Source organism: Podarcis erhardii, assembly GCF_964252035.2.
Source record: "Podarcis erhardii genome assembly, chromosome: 4".
Lineage (NCBI taxonomy): Eukaryota > Metazoa > Chordata > Lepidosauria > Squamata > Lacertidae > Podarcis > Podarcis erhardii.
This window is the reverse complement of record NC_138508.1, coordinates 18,184,976-18,206,990: the sequence shown is the minus strand read 5'-3', so window position 1 is coordinate 18,206,990 and position 22,015 is coordinate 18,184,976. Positions and strand designations below refer to the sequence as shown.

Here is a 22,015-nt window from a genome sequence, read left to right as displayed (position 1 = left end):
ACAATAGTTTGGTGAAGTAAAAGACAGCAAACAGCTTTCCCAAGAGGCTACCCAGTGAACTTTATTTATTATTTAATTTTTGTACCGCTTAATATATTTAAAATATCTCTAAGCGGTCACAAAAAACCCCTGAAGCAACAACAGACAACTTAAACAAGTATTACAAAAATACAGAGTTACATATAAAAATCTTACATTTTTTGGCATGAGAGGGACAACTTTCTGGTCCAAGTCCAACACCGTATTGTCTACTAGACACTGACTCTTATCCCCCACTTTGCTTAATACAATAAATAAGCATGGAAAAACACCCACCCATGTATTCTTGAGTAGAATCATAGAATTGTAGGTTGGAAGGGACCCTGAGGAGCAAACCCCCTGCAATGAAGGACTATGCAGCCGTCGCATACAGGGATGGAACTTGCAACCTTGGCATTATCAGCGCCAAGCTCTAGTCAATTGAGCTCTCTAGGCTAGTCTAAAGTAAATATGGAGCTCAGTACAGGGGAGATGTGACCGTGTTAATTCTCCTGGATCTTTTACCCCCATTGACCATGATACCCCTCTGCACAGGCTGCCCAAGTTGGATGTTTAGAGGTAGTGCTTTGCAATGGTGCTGCTCCTATTTGGATGGCAAATTCCCCAAAGTGGTGCTGGTGAACTTGTGCCTGGCCCTTGATAGTTTTGCTTTGACACCAGCATGAAACCGTTAGGAGACACCATCCATATATTTGATCTGAGACACAACTAGAATGCAGATGACATTTATTTCGCCAGAGGCAGATAAGGCTGTAGGTGCAACAATGGACTGGATGAAGGTGAATGAACTGAGACAATCCAAGCAGCATGTTGCTGCACTGGGTAGGTGGCCTAGCCACCCACCAGTTCTGGATGAGGGTGCATCCCCCCTAAAGCAACGGTTCTCAAGCTGTAGGTCCCCAGATGTTGTTGGACTACGACTTCCATCATCCTTGCTAGCTAGGGATGATGGGAGTTGTAGTCCAACAACATCTGGGGACCCACAGGTTGAGAACTGCTGCCCTAAAGGATCGTGTCTGGGTCTGCCTCTTGATCCAGCACTATCATTAGTGATTCAGGTGCCCTCTTTGGCTCAAAGCACATTTCATCAGCATCAGCTGATGCACCAGCTGAGACTATACTTAGATGGAGGTAAGCTTGGCCGCAGTTACTCTATACATCTTTGGTAGCCTCCTGGTTAGACCACTGCAATGCACTGTACATGGAGTTCCCTTTAAAAATGGTCCGGAAACTGTACCTGGTCCAGAACAGGGTGGCAAGAACAGTGGGCATTTTGATCATATTATGCCACTGCCTTACCAGCTGCTCCCAGTCAGTTTCTAACTTAAGGTTCTGGTTTAAAACAATGTTGTTGTTGTTTAGTCGTTTCCGACTCTTCGTGACCCCATGGACCAGAGCACGCCAGGCACTCCTGTCTTCCACTGCCTCCCGCAGTTTGGTCAGACTCATGTTTGTGGCTTTGAGAACACTGTCCAACCATCTCGTCTCTGTCGTCCCCTTCTCCTTGTGCCCTCAATTTTTCCCAACATCAGGGTCTTTTCCAGGGAGGCTCCAATACTTTGGCCACCTCATGAGAAGAGAAGACTCCCTGGAAAAGACCCTGATGTTGGGAAAGATGGAGGGCACAAGGAGAAGGGGACAACAGAGGACGAAATGGTTGGACAGTGTTCTCGAAGCTACTAACATGAGTTTGACCAAACTGCGGGATGCAGTGGAAGACAGGAGTGCCTGGCGTGCTCTGGTCCATGGGGTCACGAAGAGTCGGACACGGCTAAATGACTAAGCAACAACATCAACAACAACAAAGTGGGCTGATAGCAGCACTTGCATGGATTGTCGTTTTACATTACTGTATTTTTCGCTCTATAAGACGCACCAGACCACAAGAAGCACCTAGTTTTTGGAGGAGGAAAACAAGAAAAAAAATATTCTGAATCTCAGAAGCCAGAACAGCAAGAGGGATCGCTGCTCAGTGAAAGCAGCAATCCCTCTTGCTGTTCTGGCTTCTGGGATAGCTGCGCAGCCTGCATTCTCTCCATAAGACGCACACACATTTCCCCTTACTTTTTAGGAGGGAAAAAAGTGAGTCTTATAGAGCGAAAAATACAGTATATTGTTAAGATTGTACTTTTGTCCTTTTCATCTTTGTGAGCTTTCTAGAGAACATGAGTTACTGGGCGGCCAGACAAATGAAGCTAATATTAAACAATAAAATAAAAACAGAACAGCTAAGCCGATTCATTTCCCATATGTGTCCTTTAGTTGCTTGAAGAATTCATTTAGATTCTGGCTCAGGTGTGCCAATTCATATCCCTTTCAGACCTAACTCAAATCCGAGATGTTCTGGGGCCTGCTTTGAAATAGTTCTATGTGTTCCCGAAATCATTCCTAGTTTTATCCCAACTACAAGTCCGCTTAAAATTATTGCAGCGTAGTAGTAGTTGCTGTAGTTTTGCTCTGTGTAACATAAATGGATGCTTCCGGACTGTCGCTATTTCGGGGTGGGATTCAGTCACATACCGGCAAATTAGGGTTGTGCGATTAAAACGGACTTGGAGTTCCTGAACAACAAACCTTCTCCCCCATACCCACCCAAACTGGACCTTTTGCAGTTAGGAAAGTGGTGGGGAAACACACTGTAAAATGTGGGATAACACTTGCTTCATGCAAGTGTGCACAACCTCCCTCGAAACCAGCAACACGGGAGGGTTAGCTAACACGGGCTAACCTCCCCACGAACTTTGTGGGAACACATTGGGATGAATGATAAATAAACTGGAAGCGGCCATATGTGTTGGCGTTTCCTCTCACCTCAAAAGGCAGCAGCAACATTCCTGACAAGGAAGCCATGTTTAGTCAGATCAGAAGGACTCCATTGGAAGATCGCATTTGTGACCTATGGCTCTATAACGGGCCTTTTTCTTCTGGCAAGCAACAATGAGAATAAGGATCAAGAGAGCTACCAACAGAACAAGTCCAGTGATAAAAAGAGCTTTGAGCACCGAGCTGGCTTCTCCTGGGCCCAGAGTTTTCCCCAAGAATTCTATTCCTGCTCTGCCTTTACCTGCTGAAAGAGAAAGGCATTTGTGAGAAATGTACCGGTACTCCTTCACCTGGAAGGGAAACATCAACTAAATAAAAAACAAACAAACCCCACTGTGGGCTGATTGAGACATTTTGCTTTTGGTTGTACATCTTCCCCTTTTAGTTGGGGAAGGGCTGTAGCTCAGGGGTAGATCTTGCATGTAAAGGTCCCAGGTTCAAAGCTCAGCAGGTAGGTCCTTCCTGAAACCCTGAAAGGTTGCTGTCAGTCTGGGTCCATCCACACTTTTGTTTGTCCTGTGATATCAAGTCATGGGTCCAAGAAAGCTGTTTTTTTGGCCCCTTTGGTTTCCCTGGGAAAACCCACTGTTTACCGCCTGGGCCCATGACTTGAAATTATGGGACAATTAAAAGCGTGAGTAGGCAACCTTAGTGTAGACCAGGGTTTCTCAAACTTGGATCTCCAGCTGTTGTTGGACTATGCTTCCCATCATCCCTAGCTACCAGAACCAGTGGCCAGGGATGATGGGAGTTGTAGTCCAAAAAACCCCCCCAAACAGTTGGAGACCCAAGTTTGGGAAACCCTGTAGACAATACTGAGCTATATAGAGTAATGGTTGGACCTGGGGATAGCCCACATTTCCGCTTGTCCTGTGCCTAGAGAGCATGGGTCTGAGCAGTTTTGCCTTTGACCCAATGCTTTCCCATGGAAAACCCACTCTTTATCGCTAAATCGGAACAAACGGCAATCCGTGGAAATCCCGATTGCCTTATTCCAAATCAGCGCTCAACCACATGCTTTCCCATGGGAAAGCAGTGGAGCAAACCAAAGTGTGGATGAGCTCTCAGTCTAAAGCAGGGTCCTGTGCTCCCATCCTAAATGTGTAATTGAATATGGAAAGCATGATCAAGAAGTGGGGGCAAATGCGTGCTTCTAAACATGAGCCTCGTACACACGCACTCATTATGGAACCTGGTCTGGCCTCTTGAATGTTCTTTTTGCGGCAAACCTGGGTTTGCTTCATGAAATGTGAAGTGGCCCGAAGTCATACCTTCTCCAGTCTTCTTGCCATTGACTGTAAATGTGTCATATTTCGTGGTTGTGACTCCACGTCCCACACCATCTGAGCAAAGGAAATAAAAGCAATGTTGGAGTCCTCAATTAACCACAGTTTCTTCCTTTATCCAAACCAGGAGCCTGTGATTACTGACGGGAATTGGTAAGAGGATATATTAATTAGGTTTAATACTCTAGAGACCCACGTGTGTGGGTTAACAACAATAAGAATAGCTGGTTGGCCACTGTGAGATCAGGGTGCTGGACTAAGTGGGCTTTTCAACAAGGCTTTTCTCATGTTCTATGACTACTTGGGTGCATAAGCTACCCAAACCCATGTTACAAAGGAACCTTACCTGATTCAACAATAGTGTAAGTTGTCTCCATCCCAGCATGGATGTGATCGTGAACGTGGCAGTGCAGAAGCCATGTCCCAGGATTGAACGCGACAAGTTCAACAGTCTGAAACGTCCCAGGGAAGAGGTCATACACATCTCCTCTGTGATTGTGATCCTTCTGTGTCAAAGACAGGAGAGCATTGAGTAAATTCAAATAATAATAATAATAATAATAATTTATTATTTATACCCCGCCCATCTGGCTGAGTTTCCCCAGCCACTCTGGGCGGCTCCCAATCAGTATTAAAAACAATACAGCATTACATATTAAAAACATCCCTGAACAGGGCTGCCTTAAGATGTCTTCTGAACGTCAGGTAATTCTTTATCTCTTTGACATCTGATGGGAGGGCGTTCCACAGGGCGGGCACCACTACCGAGAAGGCCCTCTGTCTGGTTCCCTGTAGCCTCACTTCTCGCAATGAGGGAACCGCCAGAAGGCCCTCGGCGCTGGATCTCAGTGTCCGGGCTGAACGATGGGGGTGGAGACGCTCCTTCAGGTATACAGGACCGAGGCCGTTTAGGGCTTTAAAGGTCAGCACCAACACTTTGAATTGTGCTCGGAAACGTACTGGGAGCCAATGCAGATCTCTCAGAACCGGTGTTATGTGGTCCCGGCGGCCACTCCCAGTCACCAGTCTAGCTGCCGCATTCTGGATTAATTGCAGTTTCCGGGTCACCTTCAAAGGTAGCCCCACGTAGAGCGCATTGCAGTAGTCCAAGCGTGAGATAACTAGAGCATGCACCACTCTGGCGAGACAGTCCGCGGGGAGGTAGGGTCTTAGCCTGCGTACCAGGTGGAGCTGGTAGACAGCTGCCCTGGACACAGAGTTAATCTGCGCCTCCATGGACAGCTGTGAGTCCAAAATGACTCCCAGGCTGCGCACCTGGTCCTTCAGGGGCACAGTTACCCCATTCAGGACCAGGGAATCCTCCACACCTGCCCGCCTCCTGTCCCCCAAAAACAGTACTTCTGTCTTGTCAGGATTCAACCTCAATCTGTTAGCCGCCATCCAACCTCCAACCGCCTCCAGGCACTCACACAGGACCTTCACCGCCTTCACCGCCTTCAAATTCAAAGCTTATCCCTAGGTGGTATAAGTAGCCCACCCTCTGTTTTTATGAGCTTTTGGGATTTCCTGCTGTAGAAATTCCAAATTACTAGAAACATTCCGGTCTGAAAGGTGACTGTGCTGATCAGATGATCAGAGGGCATTCTTATACAGCTCTTTGGGAATGTGGCCCAAATGGCATACAGTGGTATCTCAGGTTAAGTACTTAATTTGTTCCCGAGGTCCGTTCTTAACCTGAAACTGTTCTTAACCTGAAGCACCACTTTAGCTAATGGGGCCTCCTGCTGCTGCCACGCTGCTGGAGCACAATTTCTGTTCTCATCCTGAAGCAAAGTTCTTAACCCAAGGTAATATTTCTGGGTTAGCGGAGTCTGTAACCTGAAGCGTCTGTAACCTGAAGCGTATGTAACCCGAGGTACCACTGTATTCTGGCCACCCAGTCACCATGCAGAAACAGCCATATGGGGATCCTCTGTGATTATTGCAAACAAATTTTTTTGGTATGTGACTATGAAATCTCTTATTTCAGTGGGGGAAGAGAACCATATGCTTAACACTCTTTCTCTCCTCACCTTCCCTTCCTTAAAAAAAGGGGGACATTTAAGTGCTTAGCTTGGCAGAATCATACCCTCTGTTTTGTTTGCTTTTTGAAACTCTGAGAAGATAAAAAAGAAGAAGCTCCCCTTCCCCCTCATTTGAAGATGGGCAAATATGTCCATTTTTGTTTATCTTATTTTTTTCTTAAATTCAGTTTTCCACATCTCCATATCAGTCTGCAATTTATTTATTTTTAAAGTTCTCATGAAAAATCAGCTGCATTTTGGCATATTTTTGTCTGCAGCTTTGCCAGCGGCACAAAGTAAATGGTTGGAGATATGAATTCTCATCTATGTGGAAGATATACACCCACAGCCATATATATATATATATAATCCACCAAAGGGATTTACTTATAGAAGCACCCTCCACTTATGTATCACTCTTCAGGGATTAATAGGATATAATCCAAGTGCATTGTGCTTATGGAAAAGTAGCTAATTGTAGCAGCATGACCAAAATGCTTTACCTCCTTTTACTAATTGTGACCTTCTAATTTCCTGCTGGTATAGGATGTGCATGCACATGTGGTTTGTTTGCAATAACATCCCCGCTCTGAGAGCTAATGCTTTCTATTTAAGTTATTCGTCACAATGCAAATGGTACTATTTTGCTTATACCAACCTTGAACAGAAAGCTCTCTCCATGGAAATGGACAGTATGAAGGTCAATTTCATTTCCCATTCCAATCAGGTACCAGTTGGTGTTTTCCCCTTCGTTCATCGTTAGCCCATGGAGATTGTCATAGATCTTTCCATTGATTGCTGAAGGGAGAGATTTGCAAAGTTTGCAGAGGCATGCAGGTTTATCAGTGTGCTCCACTGCAAATTAAAATCAGGTATATACCGTATTTTTCTGTGTATAAGGCGATGCTTTTCGCTAAAAAAATTGGCAAAAATTGGGTGTCGTCTTATACACGGATAGTGAATGCAGAGAGGGGACGTGCGATTAATGGCAGCAGCAAGCAGGAGATTGGCAGTGGTCATTGGGCAGGTGATTGGTGGCTGTGGCAAGGCCTGCTGGTGATTGGCTGTGGCTGCGGCAATTGGGCAGGCGATTGGCGGCTGTGGCAAGGTGGGCAGGCGATTGGTGACTGTGGCAAGTGGGCAGGTGGGCTGTTGGTGGCGGCGAGCGGGCAGACAATTGGCGGCTGCGGCGAGGTGTGCAATGAGCAGTGGCTGCGGCAAGTGATCGGCAATGGCAGGCAGGTGGGTGAGCAATTGGCGGAAGTGACCTCCCCCCCCCAAAGCTAAACAACTTACCGTATTTTTTGCTCTATAAGACTCACCTTTTCCCTCCTAAAAAGTAAGGGGAAATGTTTGTGTGCCTTATGGAATGAATGTAGGCTGCGCAGCTATCCCAGAAGCCAGAACAGTGAGAGGGATCGCTGCTTTCGCTGCGCAGAGATCCCTCTTGTTCTTCTGGCTTCTGAGATTCAGAATATTTTTTTTTCTTGTTTTCCTCCTCCAAAAACTAGGTGAGTCTTATGGTCTGGTGCGTCTTATAGAGCAAAAAATACGGTTATTTCTTAATTTTGGGTTTAAAAAAATAGGGGTCGTCTTATACAAAAATACGGTACATTATTCAAAACCTCTGCTCTTGCTAGAATGATTGGCTTGGATCCAGGGAATCCCTTGCTTTTGTGGATTTCCTCTGGTCTCCTCCCTCCTACTGGCAACTCTCTGAACCACATGCTTTGCCATTCCAGGGGATTTCCAAACCCTCCGGATCAGCTTTCGCTAGAGCAGGAAGCAGGCAACAGGGAACTCCTGTTGAAGAAGTATTTCTTTAGATCAGGCATGTCCAACTTTCAAGAGACTGTGATCTACCCCCACTATAAAAAACAAAAACAAAAAACTGGCAGTGTTCTACCCATTGGATTGACCAAAATTGTTGAGCTTTTTTTTTTTGGAAGCCAAAGTTGTTGATCAACCAGTAGATCATGATCAACCAGTTGACATCCCTGCTTTAGATTAAAGCTTTTTATTTCCAAGCATTTTTTTGTGTTAAGGTTTTCATTTCTAAGCCCTGCAAGGAAAACCTCCTCTCTTATTTACCTATTCACCAGCCGGTCCTTGTCTGAATGTTTTTCCAGCTTGAAAAGCTTGTCACACTCAGAAAGCAAGTACCTCAGTAGGTGCCCTCTTCTTGACACAATGCTTTCTTAAGTGCAGGGAGCATTTGTGTTGCCTATACTCCAGCCCCATTAGTCCTAACAGAACTATAACGGAGAAGCGCTTTGAATGTCTGCATTTATTCCCGCTTAGTGCATGTCGCATTGTGCAACTGTTCAGTAGCAAACCTGAATGTTTCACGAAGTAACATTTTAAAATAATAATCCTATGCTCAACAGCATACCATGCATATTGTTCCCTTCCACAAAGTCATCGGTGTGGTTGAACGCCTTCGGATCCTCCTGTAGATATTTCTCAATGTTGTCATTCAAATACCAGGACCTGTTTTCATCAAAGACCAGGAACAGAAGGGCAAATTCTCGGTCAATGTCTGTTCTTAAACCCTTTTCATTTAAGACTCCTTTTCTGCAAATTATAAGCGGCCCGATCAAGCCACTGTACATATCCTGGAATTAAAGAGAAATGGAAAACAGGGAATAATATTGTGTTAAAAACACTGTACAGTGGTACCTCGGGTTACATACGCTTCAGGTTACATACGCTTCAGGTTACAGATTCCGCTAACCCAGAAATACTACCTTGGGTTAAGAACTTTGCTTCAGGATGAAAACAGAAATTGTGCTCCAGCGGTGTGGTGGCAGCGGGAGGCCCCATTAGCTAAAATGGTGCTTCAGGTAAAGTATGGAACTCCAGAACGAATTAAGTACTTAACCCGAGGTACCACTGTATTGTGTTTTTAATATTTGATTGGGAGCTGCCCAGAGTGGTTGGGAAAACCCAGCCAGATGGGCAGGGTATAAACAATAAACAATAAATTATTATCATTATCATCATCATCATTAATTTATAAATGCATGCAGTTATTTTGTTCAAAAACCAACTTTTTAAATGAAAGGCCCGTAAAGCAACTGTGATAACAAAGAGCCATGCCAGAATAACAACTATAATAATGTAGCGAAGTGTTAGAACAGCGGTCCATGGGGAGATTGGGGGAGATCAGGATCCAGGCTGAATCCTGTTCCCCATCCCTGATTTACATTTGGCTTTGTACAGATGGAGCTTGATAATATAGTATTCATTTAACATTTTAGGCAAATAAATATTTTCCAAGGGTGCTCCCATAAAAGACACACAGGGCATGGGGCAGGGGCACACACGTTCATTACATTTACCTTTACAAAATGCACTGTTGAGTAGTAAACCCAAGTAATACAGTTGGGATCAGAGACTCCAGGTCCTGACCTTTCTGGGACGTTCCATCGGTAAGTGTTTATTTCTCCTGTCCACATATATAAAAAGGAATAAAGAACAGTTTGTCAAAATCCAAATATCTCATGAAACTCAGTACTTTGGTTTAAAACCAAAACATTAAAAACAGTAGCTTTTAAAAATAATAATATTTATTCATTTTCATAACTAAACATTATAAATTTAAAACAGTAAATATAAACCACACACACAAAAAAAACATTTCACATCATATTAAATCCACATTTTGGGATTACTCAGATCCCCGACTTCCCTCCATTCCCACCCCTGGTTCTTTTGTATCATCTTATATTATACATGTCTGTAATTTCCTTATTCTTAATTATTTCCAAATTTAACATTATTCTTAATATTACAAGTGTTTTTTTAAATACCTGCTATTGTATAAACTTTCTTACAATGCTTTTGTAAATATGCAATAAACATTTTCCATTCTTTTTTATATTTGTTGTCTTTTTGATTTCTTAATCTTCCAGTTAATTTAGCCATTTCAGCATATTCCATTAATTTAAGTTGCCAGTCTTCCTTAGTAGGAACTTACGGTTCTCAAGCTGGTATGGTACAAAACTCAAAAGGTGTTAACACCACCCCCTACCAAAATTAAGGATTTCCAGTCCTTAATGAAAACATCATTTTTTAAAAAAATGAAATATTTATTTCCCACCTTTCTGCTACTTAAGGCAGCTTACAACGAACAGTTCAGACTCACAATAAAATTAAACACACTAAAACACCATAGCAGCAATGTGATGGTGTTGGGCAATGCAAGCAATCCCTGGCCCAAATCTGTTGATTGTACTAATTATACAACCATCTTAACTTGATATTTTTTTAAAAATGTGGCCACACCTATAGGTCTGCCAACATCAAGACATCTCCATATTTCCCTACTGCGATTAATTCTAGTTTAGTGTGCATTAAAATACCAAACGGAACACATTGTTAACAGAACCTAAAGACTTTGAAACATGCAGTGTAATTCACCTGGCATCGTGGTGCGTGCTTTATTCCCAGCCGCTGTTGCTTCCACGCCATGTGCCGATACTGAATATGGACGACTAGCTTTGTTCTTAAACACAATTAGTATTGAGTCACCAACTTCTGCATGGATCAAGGGCCCTAAGGTGGTGGTTGTTGTTTGAAAAAGTCAAAAAGTAACAGAGAGGCATGATGCAAAGTTAAAAGAAATGAAAACACAAAAAAACACACACAAAATGCTGAGCACCAAAATCTTTCATATCAGGGTTTCCCAGACTTGGGCCTGCAGCTGTTTTTGGACTGGTCCTGCGAGCTGGGGGATGATGGGAGTTGTAGTCCAAACACAGCTGGAGACCCAAGTTTGGGAAATCCTGTTCCATGTTATTGTTGGGTGTTCACCGCTCAGTGGAAATGTACTTGTTTTTTCTCTCTAGCTTTCGATTACGGTCAGACTATTTTTGAATCTGTCTTGCTTTATAGCACTGATTTTGCGGTTTTATTATTAATGTTATTGGCACTGTTGCTGGTTCTTATTTTATTTTCATTCTGCTATTTGTAATTATATGGTTTGTTTATGTTTTATGTAAATACTTTGAGGTTGCTTGTGATGAAAAGCAGTTTATAAGAACATTAAAACACCTTCTCATTCTAACGCTAGACAAGACTGAAAATGGATAATAACCAGGCCTGTTACTTGATTGAAGAGAGAAAAAGATTAATTGAGTAGCAATGCAACTGTAGGCATGCCAACTTGGAAGTAAATCCCACTGTGTTCAGTGCCATATAGTTTTCAACAAAGAATGTGCTAGAAGGTTGTTCATATTTTCTCTAGCAGCCATTAAAGGAACCTGTGGCCCTCCAGATGTTGTTGAACTTCCAGCTCCCCCTAGTCCCAGCCAGTATGGCCAAATGGAGATAGGAAGGATGGTGGCCTGTCCCATTTTGCCACCTGAGGTCCCCCACCCACTGCCGCTACAGCCTTGCTTGCTGGAGTTGTGGGGCAGCAGCAGCTTCTGGTGAAAACTCGCATGAGTTCCATGAGGTCTCGCAAGATCTCCCTGGAAGCTACCACTGCTGCTTCTCCTCACGTCTCCTGTGGCAACAGCAGGGGCAGGTGCGGTACCCATGGGGGCAGGGCTGTCTTAAGCATATGCGGCGCTGGGATGCAAAGATCCGTCTGGCGCCCCTGTTGGGATTCGCAGGATACTGAATAAGTCTGCAGGCTTCAACAGGATGATGCAATACTCTGTGAAGTGCTGGGTCAGAGTGACTCAGCAGGAGTGTGTGATATTAATGTGATTGGCTATCACCTGTTTTAAAAAGGAAAGCCTGTTTAACAGTGGGTGTGGTTGCTGTGGTGGTTGTGCTGTAGTGTGGTGGTGCTGTGGTGGAGAGTATTCGTTTGTAAGCACTCTGTATGGACTGTTTCTTTTGTAAATGCCTGTATATAACTCACATTAAAAAAGACTGCACTGGAAAAACCTGGAACTCTTAGCGTCTCTGCTGAAAGCGCCGTGTGGAATACGCGACAGCCCCCCCCCCCCCCGGTTGCCCAGTCCCAGGCACGCAGGAGGGCAGAGCCAGCTGGCCACCTCAGCGTCTTGCTGGCTTGGTCACCCCCAAACGCAGAGCCGCCCGAAGCAGAAGAGCCCGCCGCAGTGCTCCAGCCTATGGGCGGGCTCAACTCTCAGGCCCCGGACTCTCGGCCTGGTGCCTCTGAGAGCCCGGCACCCGGGTGCCCCGCACCCCTAGTGCCTATGGGTAAGATGGCCCTGCATGGGGGCGCTGCCCCATGGGCTTCTGCCACCTGAGACAGCTGCCTCAGTCTGCCTCATGGTTGGGCCGGCCCTGTAATCAACACCAGAACATAGCTGTCAATGTTTCTCCTTTTTAAAGGGAAACTCCCTTATTCCGAATAGGATTCTTTGCAAGAAAAGGGAAAAGTTGACAGCTATGCACCAAAAGGGCCACAAGTTTCCCATCCTTGCTTTAAACGAAGGCTGCACAAAGCATCTTATTTACTCTGCATGCGTTGCTGAAGTGAAGTCACTCAACTTATTACTAATGATATATTTTAAAATAAATCATTGAACTTAAAAAAAGAAGCCTGCACACACATTTCTTTCAACCTGAACTCGGACAGATAATTGGGACAGTTCAGGGGAACTCTAATGATGTAGCTCCATCTCCTGGTGAGAAGCTTGATTAGCCTCTCTTTGACTGTGGTTTAAAAAATAAACTCTTGCAGAGTGGATGCATTCAGATGGCACCTTTGAAAGGCGGTAGCTTTCATCCCATGCTGCGTCCTTGCCTTTTCCTCACAAGCTGAACCAAACACCAATGCTTAATATTTGCAAGGTGCTTTCAAGAGTTTCAAATGAAATATGTAGCACCAAATTTCTCACCTAGAATTTGCAGATGCTGCTCCTTTGTGCCCCTCCTTTTGTGCTCCACGAAATCTCCACTTTTGTATTCTCTATAAACAGCCTTCTTGTATTTTGAACCAATGAGGCCTTCACCTTGGCTCACAAAGACATGTCCGTAACTTGAAAACATTGTACAAAGCAAGAAAACAGTTTAAAAGTTCCCCAAAATATTTACCATTCTTAAGAAGAAGAATAAAAAGTGAGGCAACGACAGAAAGATGGCGACACTTGAAGAGGCAAACTGTGATCTGAATAGCTGGACAGTGAAATTTGTAGGCCTTGTTTACCCCAGGATGTGAGAGGGCCGAAACGGAAATAGCTGAAGCGATGCACAGTGCAATCCTATGCACATTTACCTCAGCTGCAAGTCCTACTGTGTTCAATAGGATTTACTTCAAGATAAAGGTACCTTGGGTTGCAATTCTTTGCAAAACCTACTTGGAATTAAACTCCACTGAATAGCAGAGCATACTTCTAAGTAAATATACATAAGCTCAGGCTGCAAGTGCCTAATTTCTAAAGACAAAAGGCTCAAATCTGCCAGGAAGCCATGACCTGTGACTCGGAAACAAAGGACGATGCTGTGAATTTTGGTTCTCTCAGGTTATCTTTTTTCCACATTTTAATCCACCTCCACCTTTCAACATCTGTTTGCTATTTTCTTTTTATTTTAGAAAAATAAATCCTTATGAATACTTGTTAGCATTTTAGTGTGAGTTTATTTTAATAAATATGCAGTTTTGACCAATATGCACATTTCTGCAAGCAATTTACCCAGGTGTAACACATTTCTGCATGCTATCTTCACTAAAATATGTGTTTTTCTATGCTTTCCCCTAACATAATGCATTCATATATTTTTTAAAAACACATTGTTGAGTTGAAGAACTGTATCACGAAATTCAGAGGACTGTGAATCTCAAAGGACAGCTGGGCTTTGGTTCACAAATTAGATACAGAAGTGAGAATTTGGCAGTTTATCCTATCAAAATCAAATTTGCCCCTTATCTGTACCTTTCCTCTTTGCTCATTGCCTCCACCCTCTGCTCTGCTCTGTTCTTATCAGGCGCATAGTCCCACTCCATTTCTTCGGCAGCAATATAATATGTTCTCATGGTTCCATAGTGCCTCCCATCGTGAGGTGTTTTGCCACAGGGCTTAACTTCATAAAGCTCCTTCATCCCTCCTGTAAAGTGATCGAACGTCCTGCAAACCAACTGGAAAGTCCCTGAAAGGAAATTGTGACATTTATCACCATGCTAGCTGCTCGAGGAGATGATTGTTGGTGTTATTGCACTTCAAATCATTGTACCCAAAGCAGAAATACAGCACCCCTCTGCCTGCCGGCTACAATCTAAAGCGAAGAGACAATATATATTAGTGTGGGGAATGAAATAAAAGGGAAGGCTGTTCAGCTGGAGGGGAAACCAAGGTGAACAGATGTGTCTTAAGGAAGTGGGAGAGCATCAGCTGTCAGGAGGCATGCAACTGTAAAGGTAAAGGTAAAGGGACCCCGACCATCAGGTCCAGTTGTGGCCGACTCTGGGGTTGCGGCGCTCATCTTGCTTTATTGGCCGAGGGAGCCAGCATACAGCTTCTGGGTCATGTGGCCAGCATGACTAAGCCGCTTCTGGCAAACCAGAGCAGCACATGGAAATGCCGTTTACCTTCCCGCCGGAGCGGTACCTATTTATCTACTTGCACTTTGACATGCTTTCGAACTGCTAGGTTGGCAGGAGCAGGGACCGAGCAACGGGAGCTCACCCCGTCACAGGGATTCGAACCACCAACCTTTTGATTGGCAAGTCCTAGGCTCTGTGGTTTAACCCACATTGCCACCCATGTCCCTTCTGTGACTGTAGAAAGCTAGAAAAGTAAAAGGGTGCAGGTGGGGAATAGAGAAGGTGAGCAAAGATTTGACAAGAAGATTTGAACCAGCAGAGTGAAGGATCAAGGGAGGAGTATGTAGAGGAAGATTGGATTATTTCACATAGAATCACAGAACCATAAAGCTGGACGGGACCCGAGGGTCATTTATCCCAACCCCCCACAATGCAGGAATATGCAGATGGATCAAACCTGTGACCATGACGTTATCAGCACCATGCTCTAACAGATTGAGCTAATTGGTGGTACTTTTACATTTTAAATGTTTTACTCCCGTTGCGAATAGCCCACGGAATGTGACCAAAGGAGGGTATAAAAATGCTTTACACACATATATACATATGGATGGGGACACAGGTGGCGCTGTGGTCTAAACCACTGAGCCTCCTGGGCTTGCAGATCGGAAGGTCAGCAGTTCGAATCCGCTCGATGGTCGTGAGCTCCTGTTGCTCTGTTCCAGCTTCTGCCAACCTAGCAGTTTGAAAGCACGCCAGTGCGAGTAGATAAAAAACGGCATTTCCGTGTGCTCTGGCACTCATCACGGTCTTCCATGCACCATGTTTTTGTCATGCTAGCCACATGACCCAGAAAGCTCTCTGTGGACAAATGCCAGTTCCCTCGGCCTGAAAAGCAAGATGAACGCCACAACCCCATAGTCGCCTTTGACTGGACTTAACCGTCCAGGGTTTCTTTACCTTTTTACCTCTCCCTATACATATGGATGAGACTCGGGTGGTGCTGTGGGTTAAACCACAGAGCTTAGGACTTGCCAATCAGAAGGTCGGCGGTTCGGTTCAAATCCCCGTGATGGGATGAGCTCCCATTGCTCGGTCCCTGCTTCTGCCAACCTAGCACGTCAAAGTGCAAGTAGATAAATAGGTACCGCTCCGGCGGGAAGGTAAATGGCATTTCCGTGCGCTGCTCTGGTTCACCAGAAGCGGCTTAGTCATGCTGGCCACATGACCCGGAAGCTGTACGCCGGCTCCCTCGGCCAATAAAATGAGATGAGCGCCACAAACCCAGAGTCGGTCACGACTGGACCTAATGGTCAGGGGTCCCTTTACCGTTATACATATGGATACAGAAGGAAGATGTTGCTGCAGATTCTGCAGCGGCCTCTTTCAGCTGTGTTTTGTCCTTGCATAACTTGATAGATGGAGATGCACACATGAAGAAGGCACTCCCTTTCAGCATAGCAGTGACAATAGTATTATTGCAATGTTGATTATAACATAGGAGTGTCTTGCATTGCATCAGTGCTATGTCCTTTGGCTCAGGCAGTTTATAAATCAGTTGATACACTGATACTTCAAAGTAGAGGCTCAATGAGCGTATGGATGCTACAGCAACATTTAAGGCAAAGGCAAAGGTACCTCTGCCCATATGGGCCAGTCGTGTCCGACTCTAGGGTTGTGCGCTCATCTCACTCTATAGGCTGGGAGCCAGCGCTGTCTGCAGACACTTCCGGGTCACGTGGCCAGCGTGACAAGCTGCATCTGGCGAGCCAGCGCAGCACACGGAAACGCTGTTTACCTTCCCGCTGGTAAGCGGTCCCTATTTATCTACTTGCACCCGGGGGTGCTTTCGAACTGCTAGGTTGGCAGGCGCTGGGACCGAGCAACGGGAGCGCACCCCACCGTGGGGATTCGAACCGCCGAACTGACGATTGGCAAGTCCTAGGCGCTGAGGTTTTACCCACAGCCCAACCGTGTCCCTATACAGCAACATTTACAGTGTTCTAAACATTTATAACCCAGTGAGCATCCCAATGATTTGATTTATCAACGCACGTGGTGACAGCTTTGTAGTCACATGGAGAAAGGATGCTCAGGTGCCACTCCCAAAAACCTACCTACTTGGTCTGGCTGCATCAGGGCTGTTGCCGACGTGTGAGGGAACAAGGCAAGGGTATCCCTGGTTGTGCCACCCAAGTGAATGGTGTTCCCTTGGAAATGAACACCATGCATGTCTGTTTCCGTGCCTAGTCCAATACTATGCCAAGAAACCTTGTCATCCTTGCACATGGTGAGTCCGGGCAGGTTCCCAAACAGATAGCCATTGACAGCTGAAAGAAGAAAAAACACACAAGATCTCAGATTACTGTGCTTTTGCAAACCCACAACTGAATTTGCTCATATTCACCTGCTTGTTACCCTTGCCTCTCTGTTCGCCTGTTCTCAACTACTGGCAGATTTTAGGGCTCAACTACACATTATACTGGGACGTGGGTGGAGCTGTGGGTTAAACCACAGAGCCTAGGACCTGCCGATCAGAAGGTTGGCAGTTCGAATCCCCCCGACGGGGTGAGCTCCCATTGCTCGGTCCCTGCTCCTGCCAACCTAGCAGTTCGAAAGCAGGTCAGACTGCAAGTAGATAAATAGGTACCGCTTCGGCGGGAAGGTAAACAGCGTTTCCGTGCGCTGCTCTAGTTCGCCAGAACTTAGTCATGCTGGCCACATGACCCGGAAGCTGTACGCCGGCTCCCTCGGCCAATAAAGCGAGATGAGCGCCGCAACCCCAGAGTCGTCCACGACTGGACCTAATGTTCAGGGGTCCTTTTACATTTACCTTACACATTATACACAAATGTGCAAGAAATGTGCCCTGCCTACCTGTCAAATTTGGCTCACCAGGGAAAAGGAGATTAAGATCTGTTCCAATGGCCAGAAAGGCTTCCCCTGCCTTAAGGAATAGTTGACCCGGCTGACAAGGGATGAACACTCGCCTCTGCCAGAACTGATCATATCTTGGGAGGTTCTGTGAGGAGAGCAGTGATTGGGCTCTAGGTTTTGGTTCCCTCAGTGGGGCTACTGGGTGGATTCAATCCACCTATGACTGACATCAAAGATAAAGCTGTCATTTTCAAGATGACACCACATCCTCTGGGCACAATAAACATGAGTTCACTTACATGTGTAAGTAACTCTGGGTGCATTATTAGGGTAATGCATGATCATTTATGTGCCATTTTGGTTCACAGGAATGCTCACAAACTCAATGTATAATGAACTCATTCAGTTTAGTTCATGTCCTGTGAACTTGGCACCTATCTGCTGGAGGCAAAGAAGCTGTCTAGAGAACTTCATTAATGCTTGCCTGCTTTATTATTAACAGGACCAAGTCATCTCTGAACTTCTCCTCCAAATAATTCAGATCTTGCAGATAGGATACTAATAGGTAGCAGCAGCTTGAGTCTTCATCCAGACTGCGATGTAGCATTTAACGCAACCCTACAATTAAGTTTGCGAAGATAATGGTTTACATTTCTTCCTGGCTTGCCTGTCCTCACATGCAGGTCAGTCCTTTGCGGCCTCCTTGAAAAAAATACCAAACTTTTGCAAGTTTCCCTAGAAGTGCCTTTTGCTGGTCCTAGGCAAGTAAGCCTGATTTAACACTTCTTTGACTGCAAGCTGTGCCTAAGTTCATATGTTCATGGAGTTTTCTTGGCAGGGGTACTGGAGTGGCTTGCCGATTCCTGCTCCAGGTGGATCACGTTTAGTCAAAACTCTCCACTATGACCTGTCCGTCTTGGGTGGCCCTGCAGGGCATTGTTCATAGCTTCTCTGAGTTATTCAAGCCCTTTCACCACGACAAGCCAATGATCCACAACAAGGCTGTATATTGTCTTCCTGCTTATTTAACTTATATGCAGAATTCATCATGCGAAAAGCTGGACTGGATGAATCCCAAGCCGGAATTAAGATTGCCAGAAGAAATATCAACAACCACAGATATGCAGATGACACAACTTTGATGATAAAGAACCTCTTAAAAGTGGAGAGCGCAAAATATGGTCTGAAGCTTAACATCAAAAAAACTAAGATCGTGGCCACTGGTCCCATCACCTCCTTGCAAACAGAAGGGGAAGAAATGGAGGCAGTGAGAGATTTTACTTTCTTGGGCTCCATGATCACTGCAGATGGTGACAGCAGTCATGAAATTAAAAGACGCCTGCTTCTTGGGAGAAAAGCAATAACAAACCTAGACAGCATCTTAAAAAGCAGAGACATCACCTTGCCAACAAAGGTCTGTATAGTTAAAGCTATGGTTTTCCCAGTAGTGATGTATGGAAATGAGAGCTGGACCATAAAGAAGGCTGATCGCTGAAGAATTGATGCTTTTGAATTATGGTCTGGAGGAGACTCTTGAGAGTCCCATGGATTGCAAGAAGATCAAACCGATCCATTCTGAAGGAAATCACCCCTGAGTGCTCACTGGAAGGACAGATCCTGAAGCTGAGGCTCCAATACTTTGGCCACCTCATGAGAAGAGAAGACTCCCTGGGAAAGACCCTGATGTTGGGAAAGATGGAGGGCACAAGGAGAAGGGGACGACAGAGGACGAGGTGGTTGGACAGTGTTCTCGAAGCTACCAGCATGACTTTGACCAAACTGCGGGAGGCAGTGGAAGACAGGAGTGCCTGGCGTGCTCTGGTCCATGGGGTCACGAAGAGTCGGACACGACTAAACAACAACAACAACAACAACAACAAAGTTTGTATGCATTTCATAAAGATGCAATACGTCTGAAGAAAGTTGGCAGTCAGACACTGCAGCTCATTCTGCAAATTTCAGCAACAGACATGGTACCTCAATGGCACCGCCATGGTCAGTATTTTGTGGGAGGGGTTCAAGTGAATACCGGGAGAATTGATTAAAGTGCTCTGTCACCCTAATGCAACAAATCCACTTAAAAAAGAAACTGACTCCAATTAGAAAAGTCATGGGGAAGTGCGCTGGAATGAACAAATAGTGTGGAATGAAGTAATGACTTATGAAAAGGCATATAAACAAAAGCAAATCAGGCCGGATGCTCATTGTCGTTTAATCTCCCACAAAAAAAATCATAATGAATGCTCAATAAAGGCCAGACATAGTCTAAGTACTGTGTAAGCTTTGTGCAGGACGGAAGCTCAATAAACAGGTTGTTTGGAGAAGCCCTATACTCTTCCCCTAGGACCTAATTCTGCCCTCATTTCTCTTTCATAATGTATACCTCTGCTACAAACCAATACCCAATGGTGATTTTTTTTTTTTAACCATACCATGCATTCTGTTGGATTCCTGGAAATCCTCATCTTCCTTATTAACTTTGGATGGATCACCAGTGAAGGAATTGATGTTTGTGTCAAGATAGAAACTCAAGTTCTCATCGAATACTGTAAACAGTAGGTAGAATTCTTTGTCTATTCCTTTCTGCAATCAAAAAACAAATACGCGTTAGGGGGGGGGGAAACATTTCCACTTTTTTCTTTAAGCAGAAGATCAGAATCATTACGCTAGAATCTTTCATCAATGAAATAACATTCCAGTGCTAAATTTTGAACTTTCTCTAGTATTAAATACAGAGCTATAAAATACTCTACAATAGCTTCAGGAATCTCTCCCACTCAACATTAAAGAAAGTTTGCATGGCCCTTTCAGCCTGGAATGCACTCATGATTCTAAGATCTGGATCTTTTGGTTTACAACAACAACAATTTAATATTTACCATATTTTCCCGTATATAAGACTAGGTTTCCCCCCCGAAAATATAATGTCAAAATTTTAGAGGCATCTTATACATGGATATATCTCTCCCCCCCCCATTTTCTTAAATCGGAGTCCCCCAAAATAGGGGATGTCTTATACATGGGGGCGTCTGAAGGCAGAAAACATCCGGGAATTTCTGTGGCGAGTTTTGCTGCTTTCTTTGGTGACTAACTGTTTTAAAAGTTAATAATAATAATAATAATAATGATAATGATAATGATAATGATAATGATAATGATAATGATAATGATAATAATAATAATAATTTATTATTTATACCCCACCCATCTGGCTGAGTTTCCCCAATACAGTATTAAATATTAAAAGCTTCCCTTAACAGGGCTGCCTTTCAGATGTCTTCTAAAAGGCAAATAGTTGTTTATTTCCTTGACATTTGGTGGGTGGGTGTTCCACAGGGTGGGTGCAACTACCAAGAAGGCCCTCTGCCTGGTTCCCTGTAACCTCACTTCTCGAAATGAGGGAACTGCCTGAAGGCCCTCAGAGCTAGACCTCAGTGTCCAGGCTGAACGATGGGGGTGGAGATGCTTCTTCAGGTATACTTGGCTGAGGCCACTTAGGATTTTAAAGGTCAGCACCAACACTCTGCTCTTAAAGAGCAAGCTTTTCCCATCATGGATAACCTGTGCTATATATTATACAGAAAACGTTCTGTGCTATTTAAAAACAAAACTAGAACATATGCCTGGACTAACTGCTGTTTCACAGGTTTAACCACCTAGAAAATGACGTTCTTAAAACAGCTCCTAATTGTGCATACTGAATTAAAAGGATTAACCAAATTGAAGGAGAAAAAATCTCTTTGACAGGATTATAAAACTAGTCCAAGAGGTTTTGGTTAGAAATAAACGTGTCTACATTGATTGGTAGCATTTTTCCAAGGTTTCAGGGAGGCGTCTTTCCCAGCCTAACTGAAGATCCTAGAGATTGAAGCTTTTAGCTAGAGACTGAAGCTTTTAGCTTTGTGCACTCCCTCTAAGCTGCAGTGTTTCCTCATCTGATTATGCACCTATGTGGTCATTCCACACTTGGTTTGAATCCCTTCCACCTCAAGATTTCACATTCAACAAGTGTGAAATCTGTGTACACAAAGTCATACATTTATTGACACGTAACATTCAACGAAAGGGACGCGGGTGGCGCTGTGGGTTAAACCACAGAGCCTAGGGCTTGCCGATCAGAAGGTTGGTGGTTCGAATCCCCGCGACGGGGTGAGCTCCCATTGCTCGGTCCCTGCTCCTTCCAACCTAGCAGTTCGAAAGCACGTCAAAGTGCAAGTAGATAAATGGGTACTGCTCCGGCAGGAAGGTAAACGGCATTTCTGTGCGCTGCCCGGCGCTTCGGGAACGTATCCACAGCCTAGGCAGCCCTGCGGGAGTTCCCGCAGGGCTGTCTAGGCTGCGAATAGCAGCCTGCCGCCCGGCGCGAGGGGTGCCCTGAAGCAGAGCGCCCCTCGCGCCGGGCAGACATCCGCAGGGATAGCCGCCTGCCGCCCGGCAGGATAGCAGCCTGCCGCCCGGCACAAAGAGCGCCCTGAAGCAGAGCGCCCCTCGCGCCAGGCAGA

The 22,015-nt window shown here is 44.9% G+C and overlaps 1 protein-coding gene across 3 annotated transcripts in view; it reads right to left on the bottom strand.

The window, feature by feature from the left end:
- Positions 1 to 2,417: 2,417 nt before the first annotated feature.
- Positions 2,418 to 22,015, bottom strand: part of HEPHL1 (hephaestin like 1) — a 39,820-nt gene continuing 20,222 nt past the window's right edge. For 2 of the 3 annotated variants that reach the window (XM_081860140.1, XM_081860138.1), the window contains 11 exons: positions 19,946 to 20,096; positions 16,754 to 16,966; positions 14,029 to 14,242; positions 12,994 to 13,133; positions 10,595 to 10,729; positions 9,514 to 9,620; positions 8,565 to 8,787; positions 6,831 to 6,970; positions 4,495 to 4,654; positions 4,134 to 4,205; positions 2,418 to 3,106 (listed from right to left, as the gene is read on the bottom strand). In XM_081860140.1, coding sequence (XP_081716266.1) covers positions 2,901 to 3,106; positions 4,134 to 4,205; positions 4,495 to 4,654; positions 6,831 to 6,970; positions 8,565 to 8,787; positions 9,514 to 9,620; positions 10,595 to 10,729; positions 12,994 to 13,133; positions 14,029 to 14,242; positions 16,754 to 16,966; positions 19,946 to 20,096 — 1,761 coding nt within the window. In that variant the 3' untranslated portion in view covers positions 2,418 to 2,900. The remainder of the gene's footprint in view (positions 3,107 to 4,133; positions 4,206 to 4,494; positions 4,655 to 6,830; positions 6,971 to 8,564; positions 8,788 to 9,513; positions 9,621 to 10,594; positions 10,730 to 12,993; positions 13,134 to 14,028; positions 14,243 to 16,753; positions 16,967 to 19,945; positions 20,097 to 22,015) is intronic. The other variant, XM_081860139.1, reaches the window with a different exon arrangement.